The sequence below is a fragment of the Populus euphratica genome, unplaced genomic scaffold (genome assembly GCF_000495115.2).
Source record: "Populus euphratica unplaced genomic scaffold, PopEup_1.0 scaffold2.1, whole genome shotgun sequence".
NCBI classification, from domain to species: Eukaryota; Viridiplantae; Streptophyta; class Magnoliopsida; order Malpighiales; family Salicaceae; genus Populus; species Populus euphratica.
Genome location: NW_011499846.1, coordinates 2145008 through 2168946, shown reverse-complemented (window position 1 = coordinate 2168946; position 23939 = coordinate 2145008). Strand labels below are relative to the sequence as shown.

Sequence of the window (23939 nt, the reverse complement as noted above, 5' to 3'; positions counted from 1 at the left end):
CCGACAAACATTTATAGACCGCTTCAAAAATATTCAGAAACAATATTTGTTCATTCATATCTCATGGGATCTCAAATTTGATTGTTTTAAATATATATATATATATTTTTATATATATATATATAGAGGTGATACAATAACCTAATAGTCGAGTCTTTTTTTCTATCGATATCAGATCGGATCAGACAATGATTAGAATTATGACGACGAGTCGCTGGATTTATGCAACAATGGATATAGGTGGAATGCCTCAGGTGGAGCATGGGACTTGGCACAATGATTTGAGAACGAGGACAAGTTTGTCGGTTGATGATTGAAGTTCAAGCACTCTTCCCCCACGCACGTGTGTGTGAGTGTGCTAGCTGTCCCACGTGTTCTCCTCCCATATGCGGATTCCATGCACATTAAATTATTAATTAATAAATCCAGCATCAGGCACCCAGCCGACAATCCCCCGTCGTCATCATGGCTCTCTTCCATATTCTCTCCTGGTGTGGTCCGTATTAGGATTATCGGGTTTCTTGCAACGATTTCTCACGTGACTCCTGGCCAGAACCTTTTTCAAACATGCACGCAACTAGTTAAATTCTGAGGGAACTTTAAAAGCCATCCCCAGCTATATAAATAGACTCAGTTTTGCTACCAGATACTTTTTTTTCCAATATTGTCCCTCGTATTTCAAAAAATATTCACGGAAGCTTTTAATCCATATTCAAGCATGAATTCTATCCAAATCGTGCCTGTTTATTGATTCAAAGTCATTTATTCATCTTCAAACCCCCTCCCCCCATGCACCAGCAAAAACAACATTTTTTCATTGAAAAATAATCATGTTTTATTATGATGTTCCAAGATTGTCGAGGATGAAATAGATGTTAATTCAATAATGCGAGGGAAATTTTATGCTATTCCTTGAATTTTAAAAACTAAAAAGCAACATTCAACGAAGCATACTAGTGTTAAAACTTTAAGAATATAGTCGTGCTCAGGCAAATGCACTATCAAATTTATTTCAAGATAGAAGGTTTAATCAGTCAGGTTTCTGTTTATTTAGATATTTTTTTACCTAGCATTCTGTCAATATCTATGTAATGACGGAGGGAGGGGGTCTGGCAGGGACGGGGGACCCTATAAAGAAATTTTTCCTAGCACCTTCATTGTATAAAATGATTGAAATTTTAACCTTTTGAAATAAATTTTTTAATTTGCCTCCTTAATTATTTTTTCTTACTCCGCCCCTCTGTCTATGATTGGTATTTCTCATCAAATCTTCTTTAAAATGATGCCGTTTAATGCATTAAGAATATTGATAAAAGATCCAATTGAGAAATGTTTAAAATAGCGGGGATTTAATTGATAATTGTTTTTCTGTTAAAGGATGAAAACGAGACTTGATTAATCTGCGACGGACAAGGTTGGTGTTTCCTTTTCCATTAATCATAGATCAGGATAAAACATGGTCACATCAATGATAACGGCATTGATGAACGCCTGTGGCTAGGTGTCCTCCTCCGTTATCGTCGTATAACAACCACAGGCACCATCCGTGGAAAAGGCATACAAGTTGTGAGATGCCACGTAGGGGGACCATGTGTGCTAGTTGCAGCTCGGAAAGCAAGCTCTTTATTTCCCCTTTCTTTTTTGTAAAACGAAAAGATCCAGTGTTGCATGCAAGTGTTTGACCATTTCTGTAAAAATAAAAGGAACAACTTTAATAATGAAAAAAATAAAAATAAAGCAAATACAATGGAGAAAAGTAAACGAAGATAAAGCTCGAAAAAAAAAAACAACGAATTATACCCACTTTGAGAAAGTCAAATCAACGAGATTGAGATATATCATAAAATATCTATGATATCCAAGAACGAGGGGGGGTCATCCTATAATTTTTTAATATATTTTAAAAAATAACCGTTACAATTATCTAAATAAATTAGCTTTTTTGTGTTTTGTTTTACATCTAATCATGATCACTAGGTTTTTTAATTTTCAAGAGAATTAAAATTAATTTTACAACTTTTTTTTGAAAGAAAAACGATTTTAATGACTGTTTGTGTGGACTTGACTATATATTTTTTAAAAACAAAGATTAATTTCACCATTTTTTTTTTCATATACATAGAATATAAACAAGATCATGAATAAATGCTGGGAATTGAACCTCCGGTAACAAGTGACCGCTTTAGAAGTTGGTTGCCTGTGATCCATTGATTTTGGATTTGGAATTCTGAAAGGGATGGATGCAAGTAGAGTGGGGACGAAGGCGGGAGTGAAATCACGTGAGAAGATGAGAATAAATGAGGGAGCAGTGTCAGAGTTCACGTGGGTCCTGCATATGATTCTTGCTCACGTCCCACTACTTGTGGACACGTGGTCCCAATCCCCCATTTTGAATAACGCCACGCGTGTCATCCTGTTCCTTTCTTACCAGACACTCGGTCTTGTCCAATCATATGGCACTCTCCATAGTACCAAAACTACCCCCATGCTTCAAGCATGAATGATCATGGGGAGTGATAGGCTATTTATAGCAATTTTGGTATTCGGTATGATTACGATGAATTCTATGCACGTAGGAGTAGAAGAATGCTGTGATTGGTTTCGTGAAGAGCAACAATGGAGTCGCCTCATGTATTCGTGTACGGTGGAGAACAATTCATTTATACCGAGAGATCGTTTTATTTTCTATTTTTATTAAAAAAACGCATAAATTAATTTTTTTAGTCGACAATGGAGTCGACTCGTGTATTGTATTTTTAGTTTAATAATTGGTGCCGAAATCTAAAACTTGCGTTTAGAATTGAGGTGGATTTATTTATTATAAAAGTTATTTATTTATTTTAAATTAATTTTAATACACTAACGGAATACAAATACATACGATTACCATTAAACACAACAACAAGAGTTGAAAAACCCTTGAAAGATCCTTAAAAACGTGTCGACTCACCTCTTGATCATGGCCAATGGCCAATCAGCACGATGATTGCCTTCTCCAAAAATAAAATAAAAAATAAAAAAAATCTAACACGCCATTGCTGAAGTGATGACTGCTATCTTCTTCCGGTATTTTATGTTACTTTTGTCACGTCAAATCCTTTCACTCTCTCTTCCAGTCCTTTTATGTTTCTCTCTTGGAACTTCAAAATCCTCAAAGATAATTTAATTGTTTGATTAATAATAAAATTGGTAACAAAATCATCAGTAGCTTTTAATTAATAATAAACATTACTGGGTAGCTAGCTATAAATTATTGAATAATATGAGGTTAGGAAGTAATTTCTTGTTACATCTATATGTAAATTATTTTTGTTAAAAAATAATATAAATTATATATTAAAATTTATATATATTAATTTTTTGTTATAAGTAAATATATTTAAAAATAATATAAATTATATATTAAAATTTTATTTAACAGTTTAAGTTATTGGATTGAAATATTTTTTAATATAGTATTAAAGTTTAAATATTATTATTTTTATTTTTTTGATAAAAATTAAATATAATATATTATAAGTATATTCAAGTTTTAAACCTAATTTTTTTTATTTGAGAGGTTTATTAAAAAATAATATAAATTATATATTAAGAATTTATTTAAGTTATTGCACTATAATAGTTCTTCAAGATAACATATTATGAGCTTGGAAATGAACTTGGATCTTATATGGAGAAGGGCAGAGATTGACCCAGATCTTGTTGATTAAAAACTTGGGATGGATTTCTGCAGCAAATGCCAGTGCATCACAGGCTCCCAACACATGCTGAGGGAGCTAGGAAAGCAGAAACACCATGGCGAGTGCCTCCTTGATCCTCAGTAATGGATCATCTCCGACACCCCCCTTGATGCGTATCTCATCACTATATTTGGCTGTCCCCCATGTGCTCTGCACTGAGCACTCTCCTCGTATAATTTAGCTCTAAACATCATGCAGCGGAATCTTTAATCATAACTGCTACATATATATCTCTGCAAAACATAGAAAGAAAACTTCAATTCCACAATATTACTTCTTCGCACATGAAACATCTACAGGCATGGCTACTGCTTTGTTTAATTTGGGTTGTTCATTGCCCATAAGCACTAATGCATTTTACTGGGGCGTACGTATGCATCATATAAACACACATATGAAACTTGCAACTTGCGCTACTGAGTTCGTATAATTAGGTTAACTTGTACGTCATCCGTCAATTCAAGTTTATTTTTTTAATTTAAAACATTTTTATTACAGTCAACTCACTAGGTTATTCGAGTTTGGCCAGGAAATATCAAAATAATTCAAATTAAAACCTCACTCAAGTCAAAATCAGGCTGTGAATTTATTATCGAGTTAACTCACAAAGTTAATAGTAGTTTGATAAGGATGTATGGAACCATGTGAAAACCCTATCATCATCGGTTCGTTTATGCGGGCAACCTCTCAGGTGCCTGGTATAAATTATCACAGGTCGCAGAGGAATCCAATAAAGGACATTAAAATCCAGAGGAATTATTCTTTCTTTCTAATGTGCGCTTGACAGAGATATATGAGAGAGACTAATAGTGACTCAGTGAAGGCACGAGCGGGCTACTACAGCAAGAATCTAAACTATAGTATATATCAACTGAGCTTATGGTATAATGTTCATGTGCATGGTTGACCATGATTACATTCGTGGAGCATTGTAACCTAAGTATGAGAATTTGTGTCGATGGACCACCTTGTTTCGAATCTGTCAATGGTCAGAAGATTGAAAGTAAAAAAAAAAAAAAAAACAGGAGCACGTTATTGTCTAGGGCATGTGTATGTACTTTGCTACGTAAGAGATTTTATGTACTCACGCTCTAATTACTAAATACAAAGAAACAAAAGAGATAGAATTAAATAATGATATTTTATCAAAAGAGAGGGTTCAACTTGAGCACATGAATTTCTTCAATTTTTTAATTTCAATTTCAACATTACATTCAAGGATTTCTGAAACTAATTCATTATAGATTTTAATCCTTGGGATTTTGCTAGATATATAGATATTTTTAAAAAAGATTTAATTAGCAAGGTATTGATTTATGAACATATCATATAACAAATAATTTTTTAAAAAATTGAAAATTAAAAAAACCTACCTAATTCAGTGTATATACCTTAATACATCATCTATTTCAAGCATATAATCTAAACTAGATCAGTTAGAATTTATTTTTTTTCCGCATGTTATTTGTTGTAATTGGATTGAAGGTAACGGGGCTTTATTTTCTATGGTGATTAAAATTATAAATTGTCAAGGCAGTGATATAAATGAGGTTAATTTCAAGGACATCCATGATTAATTTTGATTGTCTTGAGAGAAAAAAAGGGCAACATTTACTACTTGGAAATGACCACCCAACACAGGGAAATGATGAAATTGGCGTCCAAGCTTTGACCCAATTCCTTTGAGGGCTTGAGATAAGTTTGTTCCTTATTTAGTAGAACTGAGTCCATAGTAACTTGGGCTTAGCCCACCCAGCAGTCTCGTTAATTATTTTATTTATTTTTTATGATCTTAGTGTTAAAAAGGTTGTGATGGTGCAAGACGAGGACCTCAAGGAAGGTCGGCGATGGCGGAATTGGTCCCTCTGCTTCGACTTTTGTGTCACTCTTGTCTTTTTACTATTTATTTTCTTAACGTCTATTTGGTACAAATATAGCCCTTTCACTGTTCGATTGTACTTTTAATTTTATCAGAACTAATGAGAAACAGTTTCGACACACATGCATGTATGTAATATGACCGACTAAAACTTTCCTCTCTCCTCTCCTTCTCTCCTCTCTCTCTCTCCCCTTTCTCAACTTTTATGTAATAGAAATGAGCTTGATCGAATTGTGAAGTTTAGAAAACTGCAGGGACCTAATAAAGCAAAAGAAACCTTATAATGAATAGTGAAATGTTTGAGTGTCAATTTCATGGTTCCTTGGCCCATGAACATTCATCCCATGGCCCCGACATTATTTGAGAATTTGCTGGATTGAAGGCCCAGAAACCAGCCCCCTGTAGATTCTTAACGTCAATTTTGCAATGTTATCTGTCCCGAGGGCGGGTTATCACTGATTGTATTTGATAAACACCCGGTTCTGTTCTTTCCACTTCTTTCTAGATCCCAGAGCATTCATCTGCCTTTATTCCTTGGCCTCGAGATTAAAGGCATACCTATTTGTTTCAACTTTCAAAACAAGTGATTTAGCATCAAACAGCGAGACGCAGGCATCATGGCTTCGTTATTGCAACCTCCATTCGGCTATTCTCCATTGCTCAACCAGTTCAATGCCATGCCAATGCAATCGATCAAGTTAGCAGAACTCTTCTCATGGTGCTCTTCTTCGTAATGTGATAGTAGCTCAGAAGATAAATGGTATTACAAAGGTCTCACCAAATTAATAATAAAGGCAAAAGGTTAGTTTTTTCATTAAGCACTAGCATCCCAAAACCCAATACACCATTCACGCAACAGAATGAATAGATATCCACCTACATGGCTCATGTTCGTGCCCCATCAATGAAGCACCAAGGGTACAAGGCGCGGTTACACAGTTGTCAGGAACTTTAGCAAATGTGGAGACGAGAGAACCTGACAAAGATCTTGACCCTTCCAGCTTCATCATATCTGCAACCTGAAAATACACATTATCATGTCAAATTATATATAGATTCCTTGAATTGTATTCGAGGTTGGCACAACTAATATTCCAGCCACTAGAAAGAGCAAGAAATCAACCGGCATCAACAAATTTATCCTTCAAAGCATATCTGAAAGCTTTTAGAATATAGTATCGATTCTCCCTCAATTGCACAATAATGGGGAGGGGAAATTCAGCAAGTATACTGGCCAGCTCTCTCGCAAACTATGATATACGACAGAAAACTTCACAGCCAAACAAGGAGAGAAGAATTGAAAACATTTTGAGGCAGGAGCACTTACTGTTGAGTGCCAGCTTGTTGAACCAACTGCGAATATATGTATTCATCTACCCTCTGTTTTGCTAGCGCCACCTATAATGCATCCAGCAGTTTCAATAAAAAGAAAACCTTGGAAAATACAACTTAGAGCTATAAGTCTACTACAGCTCCTTTTCTAAGAAAAAACCAATCCCAGTTAATTAAACAAACACTTTTGATTGACTCTTTTGATAAATATGATTACGTTACAAAAACATGAGGACAATAAGCAAAGCCCATAAAATAGTTGTCTTTTTATATGTTACAATGATGAACATTTTCGAGTTTTTCTTACTTGTTGTGGAAAATTGATGGTTGACAGTAGGAATACCTGCTGAGAACTACCAGCTAGTTGTATATGCCTATGTTTTTGCGCACCTTTCCCCCCGTGAACCTGCAGAAGAGAAAATCAAAGAGAAGAATACTCACTCGTCCTCACCAAGTTGTATATCGCAATGTTTTTGTCAAGCCAGGCAGCTAGTGAACCAGGTAATTTATGAAATCAATAAACCCAGAACTGATAAAAAGATTTAAATATTTGCATTCTCAACCAGAAATCAGTAAGAGATTGGGAATTGGATATCACAGATAAAGATTTGGACATCTGCTGACCTTGATTACTGCTCCAGACTCCACTCTGATCCTTGATATATTAGAACCACTTCTTCCTATCAAGCCACCCATCATTGTCTCCGGGACCATCATCTCCATGGTTACATAATCAGCTGCAAGATTGGTTGTCCTAAAGATGATGTGGTTATAACACAAAAATATTAACATTTGAAAAACAGTCGGCAGGTATAATTTTTTTCTTTTTTTCCCTTCTATAAACACAACAATGAGATCACCTGCAGCTTGGGGCGCATATTGTTGAAATGGAACTGCGCTATAGTTGTACGATGGACTGATAGAAATTACTTGTTTAGGTGGGTTCTCCCTAAACCACATAAACTCAAAGCATTATTTTACTTTAAAAATATATTTTCCCAAGACAATACAACAAACAAGACTGAAACACCAAATAACATCAATCAACATAGTATTCAAAACCTGAGTTGACAACCAATCTCCTCCAGAGCTTTTAGCACTACAGGTACATCTCCTGATATCTGTATTTAACAAAAAATTTCAGTCATCCATTATTCTTTCTATCCGGTTTCAGCTAGTTATCCATTTCACAATTGATGACAATGAAAACAACTAAAGCAACCTTAAAATTCTTAATATTATACCAAGTTAAACAAATTTTCAGTAAAAAAAAAGGCTAGCAAGGGAATTATTTTATACTCATGAAACAGCTAACAACGAGCTAAATCAAATAAAGAAGCATCAAAACCCCATCTTAATCTTAAAAAGCAAGTTCATCAAAACCATTACAACAAGCCAACCTGCACAACACGATCAGATTCATAAGCAGAAGCACAGAGAGGCAACTGATTCGGCGCAAGAACAGTGATCATTGCACCTGATGAGTTCCTCAATTTCACTATATTTTGACCAGACATTCCTATCAAAGAACCAGCTTGAGACCCAGCTATTAATAATCTTATCGTATTTGCAGCCACATGCCCGGCATTGACTAGTTTCCCTATATCCACGCCGCCGCCATCATCCTCATTCAAAATCAACTCTGCAATTCGCTGCAACGCATTCTCCGCGTCAGTTGCCCCATTCTCACTCTCCTTCGAGCTTATAATTATCACGCGCTCTTCATGTCTCTACACAACATTAAAGAAAAACAAAAAATAAAAAACTTTCATAGTCAATCATTTGAATTTAAGTACAAAACCCTAATTTTCAATAAAATTGGGGGAATGGGTTTTATTACTGACGGCGACGGCGTCGGCGATTTTGATCGTGGCTTTGGTATCTTCTCGAATCTTCTGGATACGATGGCCTTGTTTGCCGATTACTTTTCCGATCTTTCCCGACGGGACCACGATCCTGAATATAACATCTGCTCTAGCTTGCCGTTTTGCGGCGGATGTTTCACCACCGTCAAAATCTTCACGCCGGCGCTTGGCTGTCACCGGGAGGGCGTTTAACTTAGGTAATTCAGTGCCTGGCGGCGAGGGATTTAACTGTAATTCCCATGGTTGCGCCATCAAAGAGCGTCACTCCTTGTTTGGAGAGAGAATAATTAGACAGAAGACTTGTGGCTGCCATCATTAAATAATAGGAAAAACTTCAAATGTAATCCCTGATATTTTACTATATTGATAATTAGATTTTAAATCCTTTTATTTTATCAATACCATCCAATAATCCATATTTGATGACGCTTTCCTTCCTTTTTACAGTGATTAGTTTGTTTTGTGTAAAATATTTTATATTTAGAATATTTTTTAATAATAGAGATGGAGAAGAAGGTGGTGATGAGATGACCACAGTAAAAGAAAATGAAATAATGGTGGTGAGATGGAGAAGAATATTAAAATCATGTGATGATATTGTAACTGAAATATTAATATTTTACAGAATTTTATGAATTAAAAATATTATTTTATTAAATTAATTAAGTTTGAATGTTGACTATAAAATATTTTTTATTAACTAGTTTTTTATGTAAAACATTTTGCAATAAAACATTTTTAGAAATAAACACAAAAAAATCCAAAAAATATTTTATGTGAAATAAATAGACAATAACAAATAAAAAAATCATTCAATGTATATATTTCCATTTAAAGCATAAAAATAACTCCTAATCTATTTTAAAATTTAATTTTAGAACATTAAATTATAATCAGTTTTTTTTTTTTAAATATTCACTATCGCATATAAAAAGTTGTTATTATGATTTGATATTATTTGTTTTTAGATAGATTGGGTTTTATTTGATATTTAAATAAAGAAACTAAAAGTGGACGGGTGAAATTGTTTAATTGTCTAAAATTGATAGAGTTAAGAGATTTGAAACTTAATTAATAACAAGGAAATATAGTAGGAGCTAAAATGGGGTTTATCCTGAATAATAAGGATGCATAAAACTATTAAAATCACAATTATACCCTTTATATAAAAACTAAACCCGAACTCTTTCAAGCGAATAAACATAAAGCCCTGAAAAATCAGAGTAAAAACCCTAATATGTGGAAGATGCCAATACCAATTCCAATCTATACAACATTTTGCCGCCATTTTAGCAGCTCTCTACCAAAACGTCCAATATTTACGAGTGTGCCATGGAAGTACAAGAATCAAGCAATCAAACTAGCTCAGCAAGCTTTAACAGATTATCTACACTCAACAAGGTCACTACCATACACTTATGCAGATCAAATAAGCAAGAATTCTCTTGTTTCGCTCTCAAATCTAGTATCCAACATTCATTTCACTTCACCAACATTCGCTACTTCACTTCAGAAATATCTCAGGTACCATCCCATTAATGAATTAGAGTTTTTTTATGAAAGTATTGGAATTGATTACGATGAGGTTAGTGGGTTTTTGTCTAATGACAAGTTTTTTATTTCTGAAGAGGGGAGTGCTATAAATGTTTCTTGTGTGCTTTGTGATTTTGGGTTTCCCTGGAATAAGTTGGGGATGTTGTATAAAGAGGAGAAACGTGTTTTCAGTATGAGTGAAGAGGAGGTGAAGTCCAGGCTTTGTGGGCTTAAGGGTTTTAGGTTTAGCACTACGTCGGTGATTGGTATTTCCTTGGCGTTTCCTTTTGTGTTGAGAGGTGAATTGAGTGGCGAGATTGGTGCTTTGTTTGATGATCTGAAAAGGGTTTTTGTGGATTTTGATTTGGAGAGTTGTGTTGAAGGAAATGTGGATGCTTGGTATGAGGTTTGTAGGAAAATTCGGGTGTTTTATGATTTGGGCTGTGAGAAAGGGAAAGTAGGGGAGTTGATGGGGAAGAGTAAAAGAATTTTTGTTGATTACCCATTAGAGGTTTTGGTTCAAAAGGCTGAGTTTTTTTGTAAATTTGGTGTTAGAAAGGAGGATGTTGGTTTGTTATTACTAAAGAAGCCAGGAATTTTGGATTTTCAGTTGGATGGGCAGGTAATTTCAGTTGAGGGGTTGTTGAAGCATTTTGGGTTGAGTGCTGAAGAATTGAAATCTGTTGCTCAAAATTATGGCCATGTATTTGGCAGAAATAAAATGGCCAATTTGCCTCATGTGATGAGAGCTATGGAGTTACATAAGTGGTTTTTCAATAAAATTAAGGATGGAAATCATCAATTGCTTGCTAGTTATGTCATGAGTGATCCTGATGAAGATTTGGATGAAAAATATAGAGATGGCTTGGAAAGGATCCAATGTACAAGAACGCCCATGCATACAATGAATAAGTTGGAGTTCTTGCATGCAATCGGGTTTGGAGAGAATGCTTTAACTATTAAGGTATTAACTGACTTGCATGGTACTAGTGGTGAATTACAAGAACGAGTTGGTTGCCTTCTTCGTTATGGGATTGTATTCTCGAAGCTTTGCTCGATGATTAGAATGATGCCAAAGATCCTTAGCCAAAAGCCTGAGATACTGCAGCAGAAATTAAACTACCTTTGCGAGGACATGAAATCCTCCTTGCAGTACCTTGATATTTTCCCTTCATTTTTGTGTTTTAACCTGGAGAATCGGATTAAACCAAGACATAGATTTCATATGTGGCTCACAGAAAGGGGTTTCTGTAAGCAGGAGTACTCCATTGCAAGCATTGTTGCAACCAGTGACAAGAGTTTTGTAGCTCGCTTACATGTAATTCACCCAGATGCTCCAAAACTTTGGGTTGATTTTTCTCATTCAAAAGCCCACTGAAAGATGGAGAACAGTAAAATATGGTGAGTCAGTGTGATAATCTTCTTGGCAGGTAGATACTTCTGACAATTACTGTGAACAGTGTTTTGAATTTTTTCATTCATGTATTAGATGGATGTGTCATGTTCGTTGATATCTTGCTGACTTGCCCGGGGACACCTGCATCTGTCTTTTTCCTCAGTCTCTGGTTCTAGCCGTCATGTAGCATTGAATTCAGCAGCGTTGATTTGATCTTCCTGGGTGCGGCCTTGAGAAAATTCCAACAAGTTTCGCGCAACATTTGGAAACAACCGGGGTTTGTTCCATGTTAAGTAAGTTATCTTTTTTTAACATCTAGAAAGTATTCATTATATTTGGCAATTCTACAATCAATAATAGTACTATTGTCTCCAGATACGAGGTTTTAAATTTCTTCAAAGAAAAGATTTTGTAAACATAGTTCTTGTGCGTGCGTTTACTTCTCCTGCATATTAATATGCATGTATTGCTATACAAAAGAGATACGTTGGTCTGACTTTGTTATACATGTATTGGCAGTTAATCATAAAAATTCATGACTCTCAGACATTTGAACATCCCATGGAAAATTGCGCTGAAAAAAATTATTCTCATAGTGTTTAGATGAAGTGATTTTTTTTCAAGTAACCTCCAACTTATTGTCTGGGCATGCTTTGTTGCAAACTGTTGCATTGATCTTTGCATATGGACATACGGATAAAATTTTTGAAAACCTTGTCGAATTGGGGAAAGAAATCCTTGGCAATTTCAACCTTCAATCCAGTTTTGAAGACTGGGAGAATTGAGGTGGGAGGGCTAGGTTTGTTCACGGGCATTCCACATTTTTTCTTGGTATAACTCTTAGATGTTTGCTTGCTTGCTTCTATCTTATTGTCTGGGCATATATTGCTTCCTTTTTTCTATTTGTTAGATGTTTGCTTGTAATCGCTGATTGGTCGACAGATGACCATTGCTGTTGCATATTTTCATCCCTGTCAGCATATGGAGGGTGCATTGAAGTCCCAGGGATGTGGACGACTCGTGGACAATCTCACTTCTCATGAAACTTGCACCTCCCCTTTCTCCTCTCCCAAATAAAGTGGACATGGAAGCTGGAGAAAGCTGATGGCCAGGCTGCTGAACTCTGATGTTGGAAGTAGCAGTCACTATACCACAATTCTTTCTTCCAAAACATTACAAAGACACTGCTTGTCTATGATAAGAAACTGATGTATGGTGATGTTTATTCTCACGCAGTTTTTGTTTCTAATGGCAAGCTCTAAGATATTTAGGGAAGTAATTATCTACTCTACTAAAAAGGAAATGAATCCCTTCACCGTTCATATTTTCTTTTTCCTTCTTTTTTTAACTCAGTCTTTCAATTTTTTTTCTTTGTGAAACTCCAGCACCCTCACTCTGTGTGTTTTAACAGTGAAGGAGCTACCCCCATTGTTTCTTCTTCTTTTTTTCAAAATTTGAAAAATATTTTATGAATTTCATAATTTATTTATTTATTTTTCTTTGAAATTATTATAGTCACGAATAAATATTTCTATATTTTTTTGGTGGTTAAATTTTACAAATGTCTATTTTATTAAGTTATTTTTTAGATTTTTTGTTTTCATTTTTATTCTTTATATTTTATCGATTTTGAATTGGTTTTTATATTTTATTTCAATTTTATTTTATATGAGATTATTGTAATCTCAAACAATTATTTTGATATTTGATCAATTTTTAATTTTACCAACATATATTTTTTTATTATACGATTAAGTGAAAAATAAGTTAAAAAATAGTTTTTAAACCTAATGAACTTCATAATCTAGATCCTGAGTTTGATAGGTTGAATTATAAAGTTTGAGTTGATTAAAAATATCATCTTAATATTATAAAAAATATTATTTTAAATTTATTTTTAAAAAAAAACATGCATTTTACTAATAGTTTTAGTTATTTTTATATTTATTAAGTTAATTGGATTATGTTAAATTAACTTTTTATGTGAGTTAATTTTTAAGTTTAAGTGAGACAAATAGTTGAATTGAAAGGGTTTAAAGTTAATTTATTGAGCTGGGTTTTATTTTTAAAAAAATCTTCTAGTTTTTTTAAATTATTTTTAATTTTATTTATTTTGAATTAATTTTTGTAATTTGTTTATATTTATTTCTATAAAATTATTATAGTTTAAAATAAACATTCTGATTGTTTATTAGTAATTTTATTATTATATATTATCAAGTAAAAAATAGTTTTTTTTAAAAAAATTAAAGTTATTAAACCTAATGGAATTCATAATATGAGTGATAGATTTAACTAGTTAAGCTTTAAAATTTGATATAATATATTATTATTTTAATATTAAAATAAATATTTGTTTAGAAAAAAACAAACTATATTTTTTGTTAATTATTTGAATTGTTTTGAATTTTTTAAATTGAATAGAATATATTAAAATATTTTTTTATGTAATTTAATTTTAAATTAATGTTATATAAAGAATCGAGTAAGAATGTGTAAAGTTTATTTTTTAAATTGGATTTAAAAAAAATACAAAATATTCCCTAATATTTTTTTCTTGTTTGAAAAAAAATATGATCCAATCTGCACGTAGGCTCCCGATAAACTATTTTGTTACTAATATACTGTAGCTCTATATAAGAATTGAAAAAGAAATTACGATCCAATCTGCACCTAGGCGCCCAATAATAATGATAATTATTATTATTACTTTTATTCGATTTCGGATTTGATTTTGTTTTCCAAAATAAATTCAAAGAATAATTCATCGACGGTCCAGAAAATAAAGAGATTCAGTATGAGCCTCAAAAAAATGAAAACTACTCGAGTGCATTTTAGGGCCTCTTATCTGGGCCTTATATTGAGCCCATCAACTCCTCGAGTTCGTGGGCCCGTCAGCTTTCCTAGTTAGAACTTTATAATAAAAAGCTAGGAGTTTGTGATGCCGACTCACCTTCATAATTTTTTAAAACAGAGATAGGTATTGCATTGACGACGTCATAGCAAGTGGGTTAGTCATTTTGACATGCTTTGTTTGATGCATTAGCATTTAAAACTTTTGGGTTTTACGGTTGAAAAAAGTCAACCCTCCAGACCGTAGATGGATGGGAGTTGACTTTGTATTCTAATACAATTGATTTATGTTAATATTATTTTGATAAAAAATCAATAAATTTTTAATTAAATTACAAGTTAATTAAATTTTTTACCATGTCATACCTGGTTACTTTTATTTTTATTTTGTTGGTAGTGTTTTATAATTTTTTATTTTATTTTTGATAAGATATTAGAGTTATTAATTTAATTTAAACGGGGGTGATCTAACTAAATTTAGCCAAACGAACGTGGTTTCTTTGATTTTTGAGTATATGTATAAAAATCACAAACTAATTAGAAAATATTTTATCAATTAAAAAAATCAAAGAAAAGGGGAAAAGAAATAAATTAGCATGTGGTTTCCATTTCCAAATGGAAGTCGCTCGGTATCGACAGATAGGACTGGTCAACGAGTGAACAACAGACCACATAAATGCAAAGGTTGTATGTGTATTTCTACTCTTTACAGTATTTGACACTATCTGCATGGCGTGATGAACGTGTCTGGGTACAAAACTTAGATTGGTATCGACATTTCTTTGTATTTCTTGATCCCCTGTTTTCTCAACTTGCCATGAGCTTATCGAATTTCAACAAATTATAATTTAATTTGGGCATAGAAAAAAGCAATTAAAAAAAAAGTGCTACAATAAACTTTCTAAATGTTTTAGTGTATATTATAACAAGATTCACATACCATTTTGATACCATAAAAGAGAATGATTCTTGTACATTTTTGTAGGATAAACTTGAACTATAATCTCACAATTAAAAGTAGGCGTGTTAATGAATATTACAAATCAAGTTTTTAAATATTTAAATATTTATATTTTATCTCTCAAGTTCAGGGTATTTATATCAATATCTTTTGCCCGGGTGTTATTTAGTGTTCAACATAAAATAAAACAGTAGTGTGTGTGTATATATATATATATATTATTAAACTTGAATCGGCTTTGACAATATCCATATTAAATCCATTACCTCTTATAAATATAAATCTATCATTACCTACTAAGAAAGGATAAATATGGAAGATTACCAATCATTTTGACTATTAAATAAGGCAATAGTAAAAAACACAGACATATTGATTTAGGCTGGTTCGGATAAGTCGATGTTGAACTGTGATCCTTCGAAACAAGAGTATGTTTTTCCTTGATTTGAGCCTCTCATCGTGGCATCCTGCAATGCACCCACAGTCAACAGCCTTTTCCTCGGTGTCTAAAGTCGTGGCAACCTTTTGGATGCAGTTGGGAGATTAATATGCTCGAGATTTAAGTACCAGATCCAGTAAGAAACAACAGAGGACACAACACAGATGTTCCACGCATGACTCGTTAGATTCTCCATAATAGCTTATACTAACAATAGCCTTATTTTATGAACATGCAAAGGGAAAGTGATTTAAGTTCCTGCAATGCCAGGACAAACAAAATAACAAGCCACTTTAATCCGTAACAAAATCTCCTCCTCCTCCTCCTTCTTTCTAAGCTTTTTGCACCTCAATACTAAATTTGCATGATATATATTTGGTATTATAGTATAAGATATTTTTTATAACTTTTTTTAAAAAATATTAAAATATTTTTTTTTACATCAACACATCAAAATTATCATAAAAACATAAAAAAAAATATCAATTTAATATATTTTCAAATCAAATAAAAATTTTAAAATACATTTCTAAACACAAAAACAAACTGAAATGTCTATTTTATTTGTTTTTTTCTAAGATAAATATTATTTTTTCCAACATATCATTTTAACAAGACTTGATTTTTGAGTCCATTTAAGATTTAATTTTTTAAAAAATAATATCATTTTAATAAATAAAATATTTTTTTTATTTTACATTAGATGTATTTGAATTAACGAGTTACAGGGTTAACATGCAATCCTGTACCAAAGTTTTGTGACGCATATGGAAACAATATTAAATAAATAATCTACACAAAAATTGACGCCCTAGCAATTAATAGATTCTAAAATCTATTATAGAAAACAAAATCTGCACTGGGGCTCACGGAACCTGCCTTATGATCGGAGATTAAAAAAAAACGGCTACAGATAGATAAAACCGTACCCAAGTAATCAAATCCCAGTAGGGCAAAATGCAAATACACTGAATCCCGAGGACGAAATTGGCAATACAATAATTAACCTTCTTGTTTCCATCCTCTCCTCTTAAGAGCATCCTCAACAGGCAGCAGTAGTATATTAACTGCTTCCTCTACTCCTCTTCCCTCCATCTTTTCTTATCACACAAGCCTATGCTCTAGAATTTCTGATTCCCTTCTCCATCAGAATCCCTAATAAGCTGTCGTTTTGCTTCTCGAAAGCAGAGAAAGAATCGGACTCTTTCTCTTCAATGGTGTTTCGCACTGTACCGGAAACTGAGCCAAACACAAACAACAACACTATCATGGCTTCTTCTACTCCTTCTAGTACTGTGAAACCACACCAGCCACTCCATAACTTCCCTTTGCAAGACCTAAAATGGTCAATGAACCATTCCAATAACGTTACCAACCACCACCACCGCTTTCGCACTCACAAATCTCCTCACCGCGATGCTGCTTATGCGGCGGATTCGGAGGGAGACGGCGGGGTCAAGATTGATAAACTATTGAAGAAAAAATCTGGTGATGTTGAGAATTCGGAGAGGAAATCGAAGATCTTTATTCGCTTGAGGACTAACAAAAACAGCAGCGGAAGCGGAAGCAGCAGCGGAAGTAGCAAGTGCGTGGTTGGTGATGTTGCTGCGGGTGCAGTGGATCAGGGCTCTGCTGCTGTAGTGGAGGATGTGGAGGACCTGATGCCGAAGACGTGGAATCTGAGGCCGAGGAGAGCTGTTAATAATCTTAATAATGATAGTAACAATAATAATAATAACAAGGGTTTGAATGGGAATGGAGGTGCTTTGAAGATTTGCGGGGGTGCGGTGCCGGAGATCAAACCTCAAGTGCCGGGTGGTAACCGGACTGAATTGACTCGGTCCAACCGGAGTGGTAATGACGCTAATAATTATGATAATGACAATGACAATAATAATAATAACAAGAAGAAGGAGAGGGGTAAGGGGAAGGAAAAGGAAAAGGAGAAGAAGGTGAGGTTTTCGATTCCTCTTACGAAAGTGGAAATCGAAGAGGATATTTATTCCTTGACTGGATCAAAGCCGGCGAGAAGGCCTAAGAAGAGAGCAAAGCATGTGCAGAAACAACTTGATGTATGTTGCGATTATTTTTCTTTTTCTTTATTTCTGTTTTATAAAGTTTCTTTTTTGTTGGTAAATTGATGGATTCGGTGACTAATTTATGTGTGTTTTTTTTCCGTTGATTTTGTTTTTGCAGTGCTTGTTTCCTGGTATGTGGCTGGATTCGATCACCCCGGATTGCTATAAGGTTCATGAAGCTCCTTCGAAGGTCTGATTTTGTGTTGATTTTTTGTATGTTTTAAGGATTCTCTTTCTTTCTTTCTTCTTCTTCTTCTTTTTTTTTCCACTTCCTAGTTGATGGCTCAGTGAATCAATGAAACAGGAAGAGGAATTGGTGGCTTGCTATTGTGGTTTTAAGTAAAATATTTCAATATAGGGTTTAGTTACTTCTTAGTAAAAGTAGAAGATGAGGAGAATAATGATGAAGAAGACATGCTATATATATATAATGACCATGTCATTTATTTTTTTAAATAAATTTTTAGCTAATTTGTTTTATGCTTTGATTTATACAGTTGAGAATGTAGTTCTCCTGCTCTGCAGGGTTAGAGAATCGACTGAGAAGTTGGAGGTGATGACTGTCAGACCTTTTTTATATGCTGAAATCAATGTAACAAACACATGATCCCGTGAAGATGAAAGGGTAACAAATGTATCCTGTTTTTGTGCCTTTTTCTACTCACCGAGGAGTCTTTGGGAATGTTGGAAGGGTTAGTGTTATAGTTTATGTTATGGGTAGCTACAGATGTACATAAGAAAAGTCTCTCCAATGAGTAGAAGATATGAATAACTTTGATGTTTATGTTTTCAGTTAGTTTGAAATCAAGATGCTTTTCCCAACTCTCTGTTTCATGCTGGTTTTTGAGAACTTGTTACTTGTTATTCCAACAACATGAATTATGTCTGGAACCCAAAACCTAAATAGTTGGTATATGGCGTGTGATTGACTTACACGTCTCATTTCTGCATCTCTTTCCATTATAAATATGCCGTTATCAGAGAAAAACACATTTATTTTAACGGCTTTTAATTGATTAAAGGAAAGTCTGATTCTTTGAGGAACTGAGCAATTTTCTCATGCTTGCCTTTCCTTTTCTGAAGAGTGAGCCATGCACGTCGTTGTCGTTATTTGTGGACTGCACGGGCCATGCATGTGTGTCATGATTAGAAGTCGGCATGATCGATTCATAATGTTGCGATTAATAAGAAACATGTGTTCTAAGAAGAGAAATCATATGATTTGCTAGATTTATGAGATGAGTTGTTTCATACATGGATTAAGTTACTGTATTTTTTACCAGATTGTAAGATCATACAGAAATTATCATGTCATCATGGAGTTGCATTTATCAAGCTAACAAGTTGGTAGCTATCATAAATAACTCCAATGATCAAGAGCTTAGTTACCTAGAATGCGGAATGTTTCAATTCATGTACGTATGCTGGGTAGTGTACGTCACTTAGTTTAGCATGAAGTTTAGCATTTTTGACCAGACTTGGTTCACATTTCATATTATGTTAGTATGCTTTAAAGCGCGTATTAGTTGTTTATTTAAAGGTTTTTGAGCGACGCCACTTAGAAAACAAATTCCCAGACTAGCTTGCATTTTTTTTCTTTGAATGTTACATACTTATTAAACTTTAATGAATGAATTAATCAGTATTTTATTAACTTAATTTATTCCATGAAGAGAAATATACCTAGAGAGAAATATACCTGGTTGAATCTTTAAATAAAATCTTTCCTTATTCTTTCCCTTTGTTCCTTGGGCCATGTCTCACCATGCATATCAGTATATGTATAGTAACTTGGCTACTTTGGATTGCATGCTGTTGCATAACTGGGATGGAATATCTGGGATTAGAACCCTGATTATGATTCTAGGATGTTGCAGGAATATCTGGAAGCAATAAGTACCAATGGAAACTTGATTTGTTTGCCTGGTGAAGTTATAATCAATTTATGTACCTGGTATTTTGATTTGTTTCAGTTTGAAATACGTCAAACTTACAGGACCTTGATTGATGTGATGAAAGAAATGTTATTGGTTGATTAGCTAAGCAACTTTTTTTTAACCGTTTTTCTTTGCGAAAGTTATATGAGCTATGGCTGCCATGGTTGTTTTTAGTAAGATTGCAAGATTGAAGAATGTGGCCATTTCAATGTTTTATATGGAAGAAATTTGATACTGCAATCCAATCTTTGAAATTTAATCTGGTTGAACTGAAGTCCTAGAAGTGGCCTAGGATCTGAACAGCATTCATAAAAAGTACTCAAGCCCCTATCTTATCATTTTCAGAATTTTATCACTTGATACTTGCACATTAGTGTCAGTATGCTTTGCCAATTAGCTTTGGACAAGATTATTAATGATGAGAAAACTTACTGCATCTAAGTACTATGTTATTGGAGAATGAGGATAGGAAGATGCGAGTCTTGGACACTTCTTTCAACTCTTTGGGCTGGGTGCTCTTATGTTTACATCACATGCATAAAATAATAAATTTGATGAATGCCCTGAATTATATGCTATATTGATTTGTATGATTGTTTCAGCCGCAGTTATCCTAAATATCAATCTTGTGTTTGATAATCAATGTCCTCAAGGTTATGTCCTATTTTCTCAACATATAAATGAGTGGTTCAATGGATTGGGATGTTTGTAGAAAATTGTTTTAGTTTTTCTCCTAGTTTTCTTGATTCAAACCTTCGAATTAATGACTGCTGTAAAACAATAAATTTGATTCCATTTGTACTTGAAACTGTTTGAGCGAATACACTCCATATTGCATGCACTTTATTTCCATAATTAGTGTTTGGCTGCTGTGAGGGCCGATCCATTCATATAAATCCAATTGAGACCCTGGATAAGCTCCTCAGTCATATGCAGAACTGAAAAGGAAGAGATCCTACTCCTGCGGCCATAATATTTTGGAACCATTGTTTGAGATAAGCAATTTATGTGTTTGTTATCTCTTGATACGTACTGTTTTGCTCACAGTTGGATCTAACTGAATGCTGATTGGATTGCTTCTGAGATCAACGTGAGGAGTTTGTGTGGAGGAAGAGTGGTAATTATCACTGTCTTATTGATTATAAACTCTAGTTTATTCCTCCAACAAGTTTTCTTTTCCTGCATTTCGAAGGCTTGATTTTTAAAAATTCATTGTACTGCGAGCCTATAAACTGTTATACAAGTCTGGCTCTGCTTTTTGTTATTGGATCGTGCATGTGGTGTTGTCTTTTCAGGCACAAGCTCGCTACATGTAAAATGTTTCAGTTGTCGGAGGTCCTGTTAGAATTGTTCAGAATTCTTTACATGTTATCTACAGAAGATGTAATGCAGCAGACTGGCTGTGGAAAGAGAGGCGAACAGAGTCTTAGGTCCAGTTCATAACAGTGAATGCATTGAATAGTTGCTTTTAGTATTCTAAAGCCTGTTGATGTCTCTCAGGGGTGCAGCCCAGGTTCTTGCCATACAAGTGATGGGGCCTGAGCTGCTGCTTTGTGCCTTCCGCAGCAGACTACCAAGACGGGGACAGTGCTACCCAGACTTGTGCCCTTGTTGATGGGTTGTTTACCGTTGTATTTATTGGAAAGCTGGATGCTGTAATCAGTGGCTGGAAGATTAAAACATGGAGATGGACATCCATCTGAAGCGCCTGCCGTATTGATCATATTGTGTGCCTTCTAAGCTCAAGGGTCTGTCTTTGTTTGAAAGTATTTGTATATGAACGCAATTCCTTTCAACTCCAGATGTCATTTTTGACGTTTTCACTTTCTTTTTAAACATTTTAGCCCCTGTATTTGATTTCTTTTTTGTTTTGCTTCCTGCCTCTAATGATGAAGACAGGGACTGTGATTTTTTTTTTGCGCTGGTTTGGAATTGTGGCAGGGATTTTTGAAACTATGGTAGAGATTGAGAAAATTCTTTTTATATATTTTTTATTAATTTTTGAAATTTATTTTTAATATTAATAAATTAAAATAATTTTGTTAAAACTACCTTCAATCCAAATCTCAAACACCCTTTTAAACAAACTGTCTGTCTTCCATGACCATGCTTGTGTTTTGCTCAAAATTGATGATGGGCCAAAGCTTAGAATTGTAGCTAAATTAGTGATGTGGAATTTTTATGTATAAAAGTATTGTGTTTTAAAAGTATTTTTAAAAAAGTTTATTTTTTTATTTTTTTTAGATTTAAATTAATATTTTTTTAGTATTTTAAATAAGTTTAATATATCAATATTAAAAATTATTTTTAAAAAATAAAAAATATCATTCACATCTATTTTAATATAAAAATTATTTAAAAAACAATTACTATTCACATTTTTTTCTTTCTTCTTTTTAAAATAAACATCACGACAGCTACAGATGCCGGAAAAAAGTTTATTCTGAACTTCTTTGTCACTTTCAATTAAAAATCGGAATTCTAATCCGAATTCTACCTGGATTGGCAAACCATGTCACAAACGGATAAAGCCCCACCCCCCTCTCTCTATATATGTTAATATGTATGGGATAGTCGGAGGTCTAAAAATTCAAGAAGTCTTTCTCAATTCCATCAATAATTAAGGTAAAGCCATGAAACCAGTTAGAAAGCCAGTACCAAGGTTCCCCAAGCAATCCCCTGATCATCCTCCCATCCAGAAATCCTCTTCTCACGGTGAAAGCAAAATTATAGTTCGTTTAAGAACTAATAGCGTCGTTACCAAGTCCGACGTTAAGAAATCCGAAGCAGCCAGCAGTGCCACGACTCCATCGGATAATGTCGTTGGATCGTCAACAGTCCTGCAGCAGCAGCAGGAGAAGCAGGAGGTTGTTGGTAAATCGGTGACGAGTAGTCGTGGAAATAAGGACATGAAGATCAAGAAACAAGGTTTTTCGATTTCGCTAACGAAAGCGGAGATTGAACTTGATTTTCTTCAATTAAGTGGAGTGAAACCTAAGAGAAAACCCCGGAAGAGAGACAAGGAAGTGCAGAGAGCGCTTGATAGCACGTTTCCTGGTCTTAAGTTGCAAATCATTACTTCCAGAGATTATAGATCGAAGCATAAATAGTATCTATCATGTTGGCACTACTCCTGTTGTTCATTTTCACCAGGGTTTTTTCTTCTTTTTCCTAGCATTGCAGACGACTTTTTTTTGTTTTTTCTTATTACATATGCCCGATTCTGGATAAGCTTTGCGAATCAGCGTTGGCCAAGATTATCAAAGACGGGAAAAAAATGACCCAAAGTAGAAGAGTACTATAGCAGATACTGAGGACAGGACTTGATTCTTACATACTTCCTAGAATGTTTTGGGTTTCCTCCTGCAAGTAATGGCTCCACCATTGGAGTAAACCTATGAATTCAATGAACGCCCTGAAGTTAGAACCAGAATATAATAATACATCAGGGTAGCAGTTATTTTCTATATGTATAAATCTGGTTTCTTTTTTTGCTCTCCTAAAAGCACTTGGCAGTATATGTTTACTTCAGGCATAATTTCATGTGCATGCAAAATCTTCATCTGCAAAGGATCCAGCAACATTTTCCAGTGGTTGAGTCGTATTGTGAGTCCTTCCTATGTGTTTTAGCAACTCTTTTCAAATCCAAGACTTTTTTCCGGCCCTTGTTTTGGAATAATGCCGTCGAGAATTTAATTTTCTGATGCATACCTTCGACTTCAGAACTTTTCTGTGCGCTATCACAATTTAACTGCAAAACTTATTTCTTCAACTCAACAAGTTTCGCAGAATCTTCTGCTAGGATATTTTTTCTCACCTTGATTTGAATCATGTTTATCGTACCCGGTTAATATCTAAATCTCGGGTTTAAATCTGATCCATTTTTAAAAAAAATTATTTTATTTTAAGTTAAATAAATTATTAAA

General features: G+C 34.0%; 4 protein-coding genes across 10 annotated transcripts; 3 read left to right on the top strand and 1 right to left on the bottom strand.

The window, feature by feature from the left end:
* Positions 1–6241: 6241 nt before the first annotated feature.
* Positions 6242–9117, bottom strand: LOC105130825 (poly(rC)-binding protein 4-like). The gene is made up of 8 exons (XM_011033510.1): positions 8796–9117; positions 8352–8681; positions 8014–8072; positions 7812–7900; positions 7576–7688; positions 7295–7357; positions 6947–7017; positions 6242–6638 (listed from the first exon to the last, which is right to left on the bottom strand). The coding sequence occupies exons 1-8, from the start codon at positions 9066–9068 to the stop codon at positions 6626–6628; spliced, it is 1011 nt and encodes a 336-aa protein (XP_011031812.1). The 5' UTR covers positions 9069–9117; the 3' UTR covers positions 6242–6625.
* Positions 9118–10023: 906 nt separating this feature from the next.
* Positions 10024–13091, top strand: SHOT1 (Mitochondrial transcription termination factor family protein). Of its 6 annotated transcripts, none has more exons than XM_011033500.1 (3): positions 10024–11750; positions 11909–12038; positions 12688–13091. In XM_011033500.1, exon 1 carries the CDS (start codon positions 10054–10056, stop codon positions 11725–11727), a length of 1674 nt encoding a protein of 557 aa, XP_011031802.1. In that variant the 5' UTR covers positions 10024–10053; the 3' UTR covers positions 11728–11750; positions 11909–12038; positions 12688–13091. The 6 variants fall into 6 exon arrangements, with proteins under 6 accessions (XP_011031802.1, XP_011031787.1, XP_011031772.1 ...); XM_011033485.1 differs by having other exon boundaries at positions 11839–12038; XM_011033470.1 differs by having other exon boundaries at positions 10024–11779; positions 11922–12038.
* Positions 13092–17026: 3935 nt separating this feature from the next.
* LOC105130778 (probable serine/threonine-protein kinase roco9) lies at positions 17027–21849 on the top strand. 2 transcript variants are annotated; one of them, XR_843311.1, is made up of 4 exons: positions 17027–18070; positions 18195–18266; positions 18574–21130; positions 21514–21849. XR_843311.1 is itself a non-coding variant. In XM_011033451.1 (3 exons), exons 1-3 carry the CDS (start codon positions 17213–17215, stop codon positions 18605–18607), a joined length of 936 nt encoding a protein of 311 aa, XP_011031753.1. In that variant the 5' UTR covers positions 17027–17212; the 3' UTR covers positions 18608–21849. The 2 variants fall into 2 exon arrangements, 1 of the variants encoding a protein (XP_011031753.1); XM_011033451.1 differs by having other exon boundaries at positions 18602–21849.
* A 797-nt stretch (positions 21850–22646) lies between these two features.
* On the top strand, positions 22647–23123 carry LOC105138073 (uncharacterized). The gene has a single exon (XM_011044068.1). The coding sequence runs from the start codon at positions 22647–22649 to the stop codon at positions 23121–23123; it is 477 nt and encodes a 158-aa protein (XP_011042370.1).
* The last annotated feature ends 816 nt before the right edge of the window (positions 23124–23939 follow it).

Coding starts and splice junctions, on each gene's coding strand:
- LOC105130778 (XM_011033451.1), top strand. CDS start 17,213: ATGGTGTTTCGCACTGTACCGGAAACTGAGCCAAACACAAACAACAAC. Junction 18,071..18,194: donor ATGTGCAGAAACAACTTGAT/GTATGTTGCGAT, acceptor TTGTTTTTGCAG/TGCTTGTTTCCTGGTATGTG.
- LOC105138073 (XM_011044068.1), top strand. CDS start 22,647: ATGAAACCAGTTAGAAAGCCAGTACCAAGGTTCCCCAAGCAATCCCCT.
- LOC105130825 (XM_011033510.1), bottom strand. CDS start 9,068: ATGGCGCAACCATGGGAATTACAGTTAAATCCCTCGCCGCCAGGCACT. Junction 8,073..8,351: donor AATCTGATCGTGTTGTGCAG/GTTGGCTTGTTG, acceptor TGTTAAATACAG/ATATCAGGAGATGTACCTGT. Junction 7,358..7,575: donor AGTCTGGAGCAGTAATCAAG/GTCAGCAGATGT, acceptor TCTCTTCTGCAG/GTTCACGGGGGGAAAGGTGC.
- SHOT1 (XM_011033500.1), top strand. CDS start 10,054: ATGTGGAAGATGCCAATACCAATTCCAATCTATACAACATTTTGCCGC.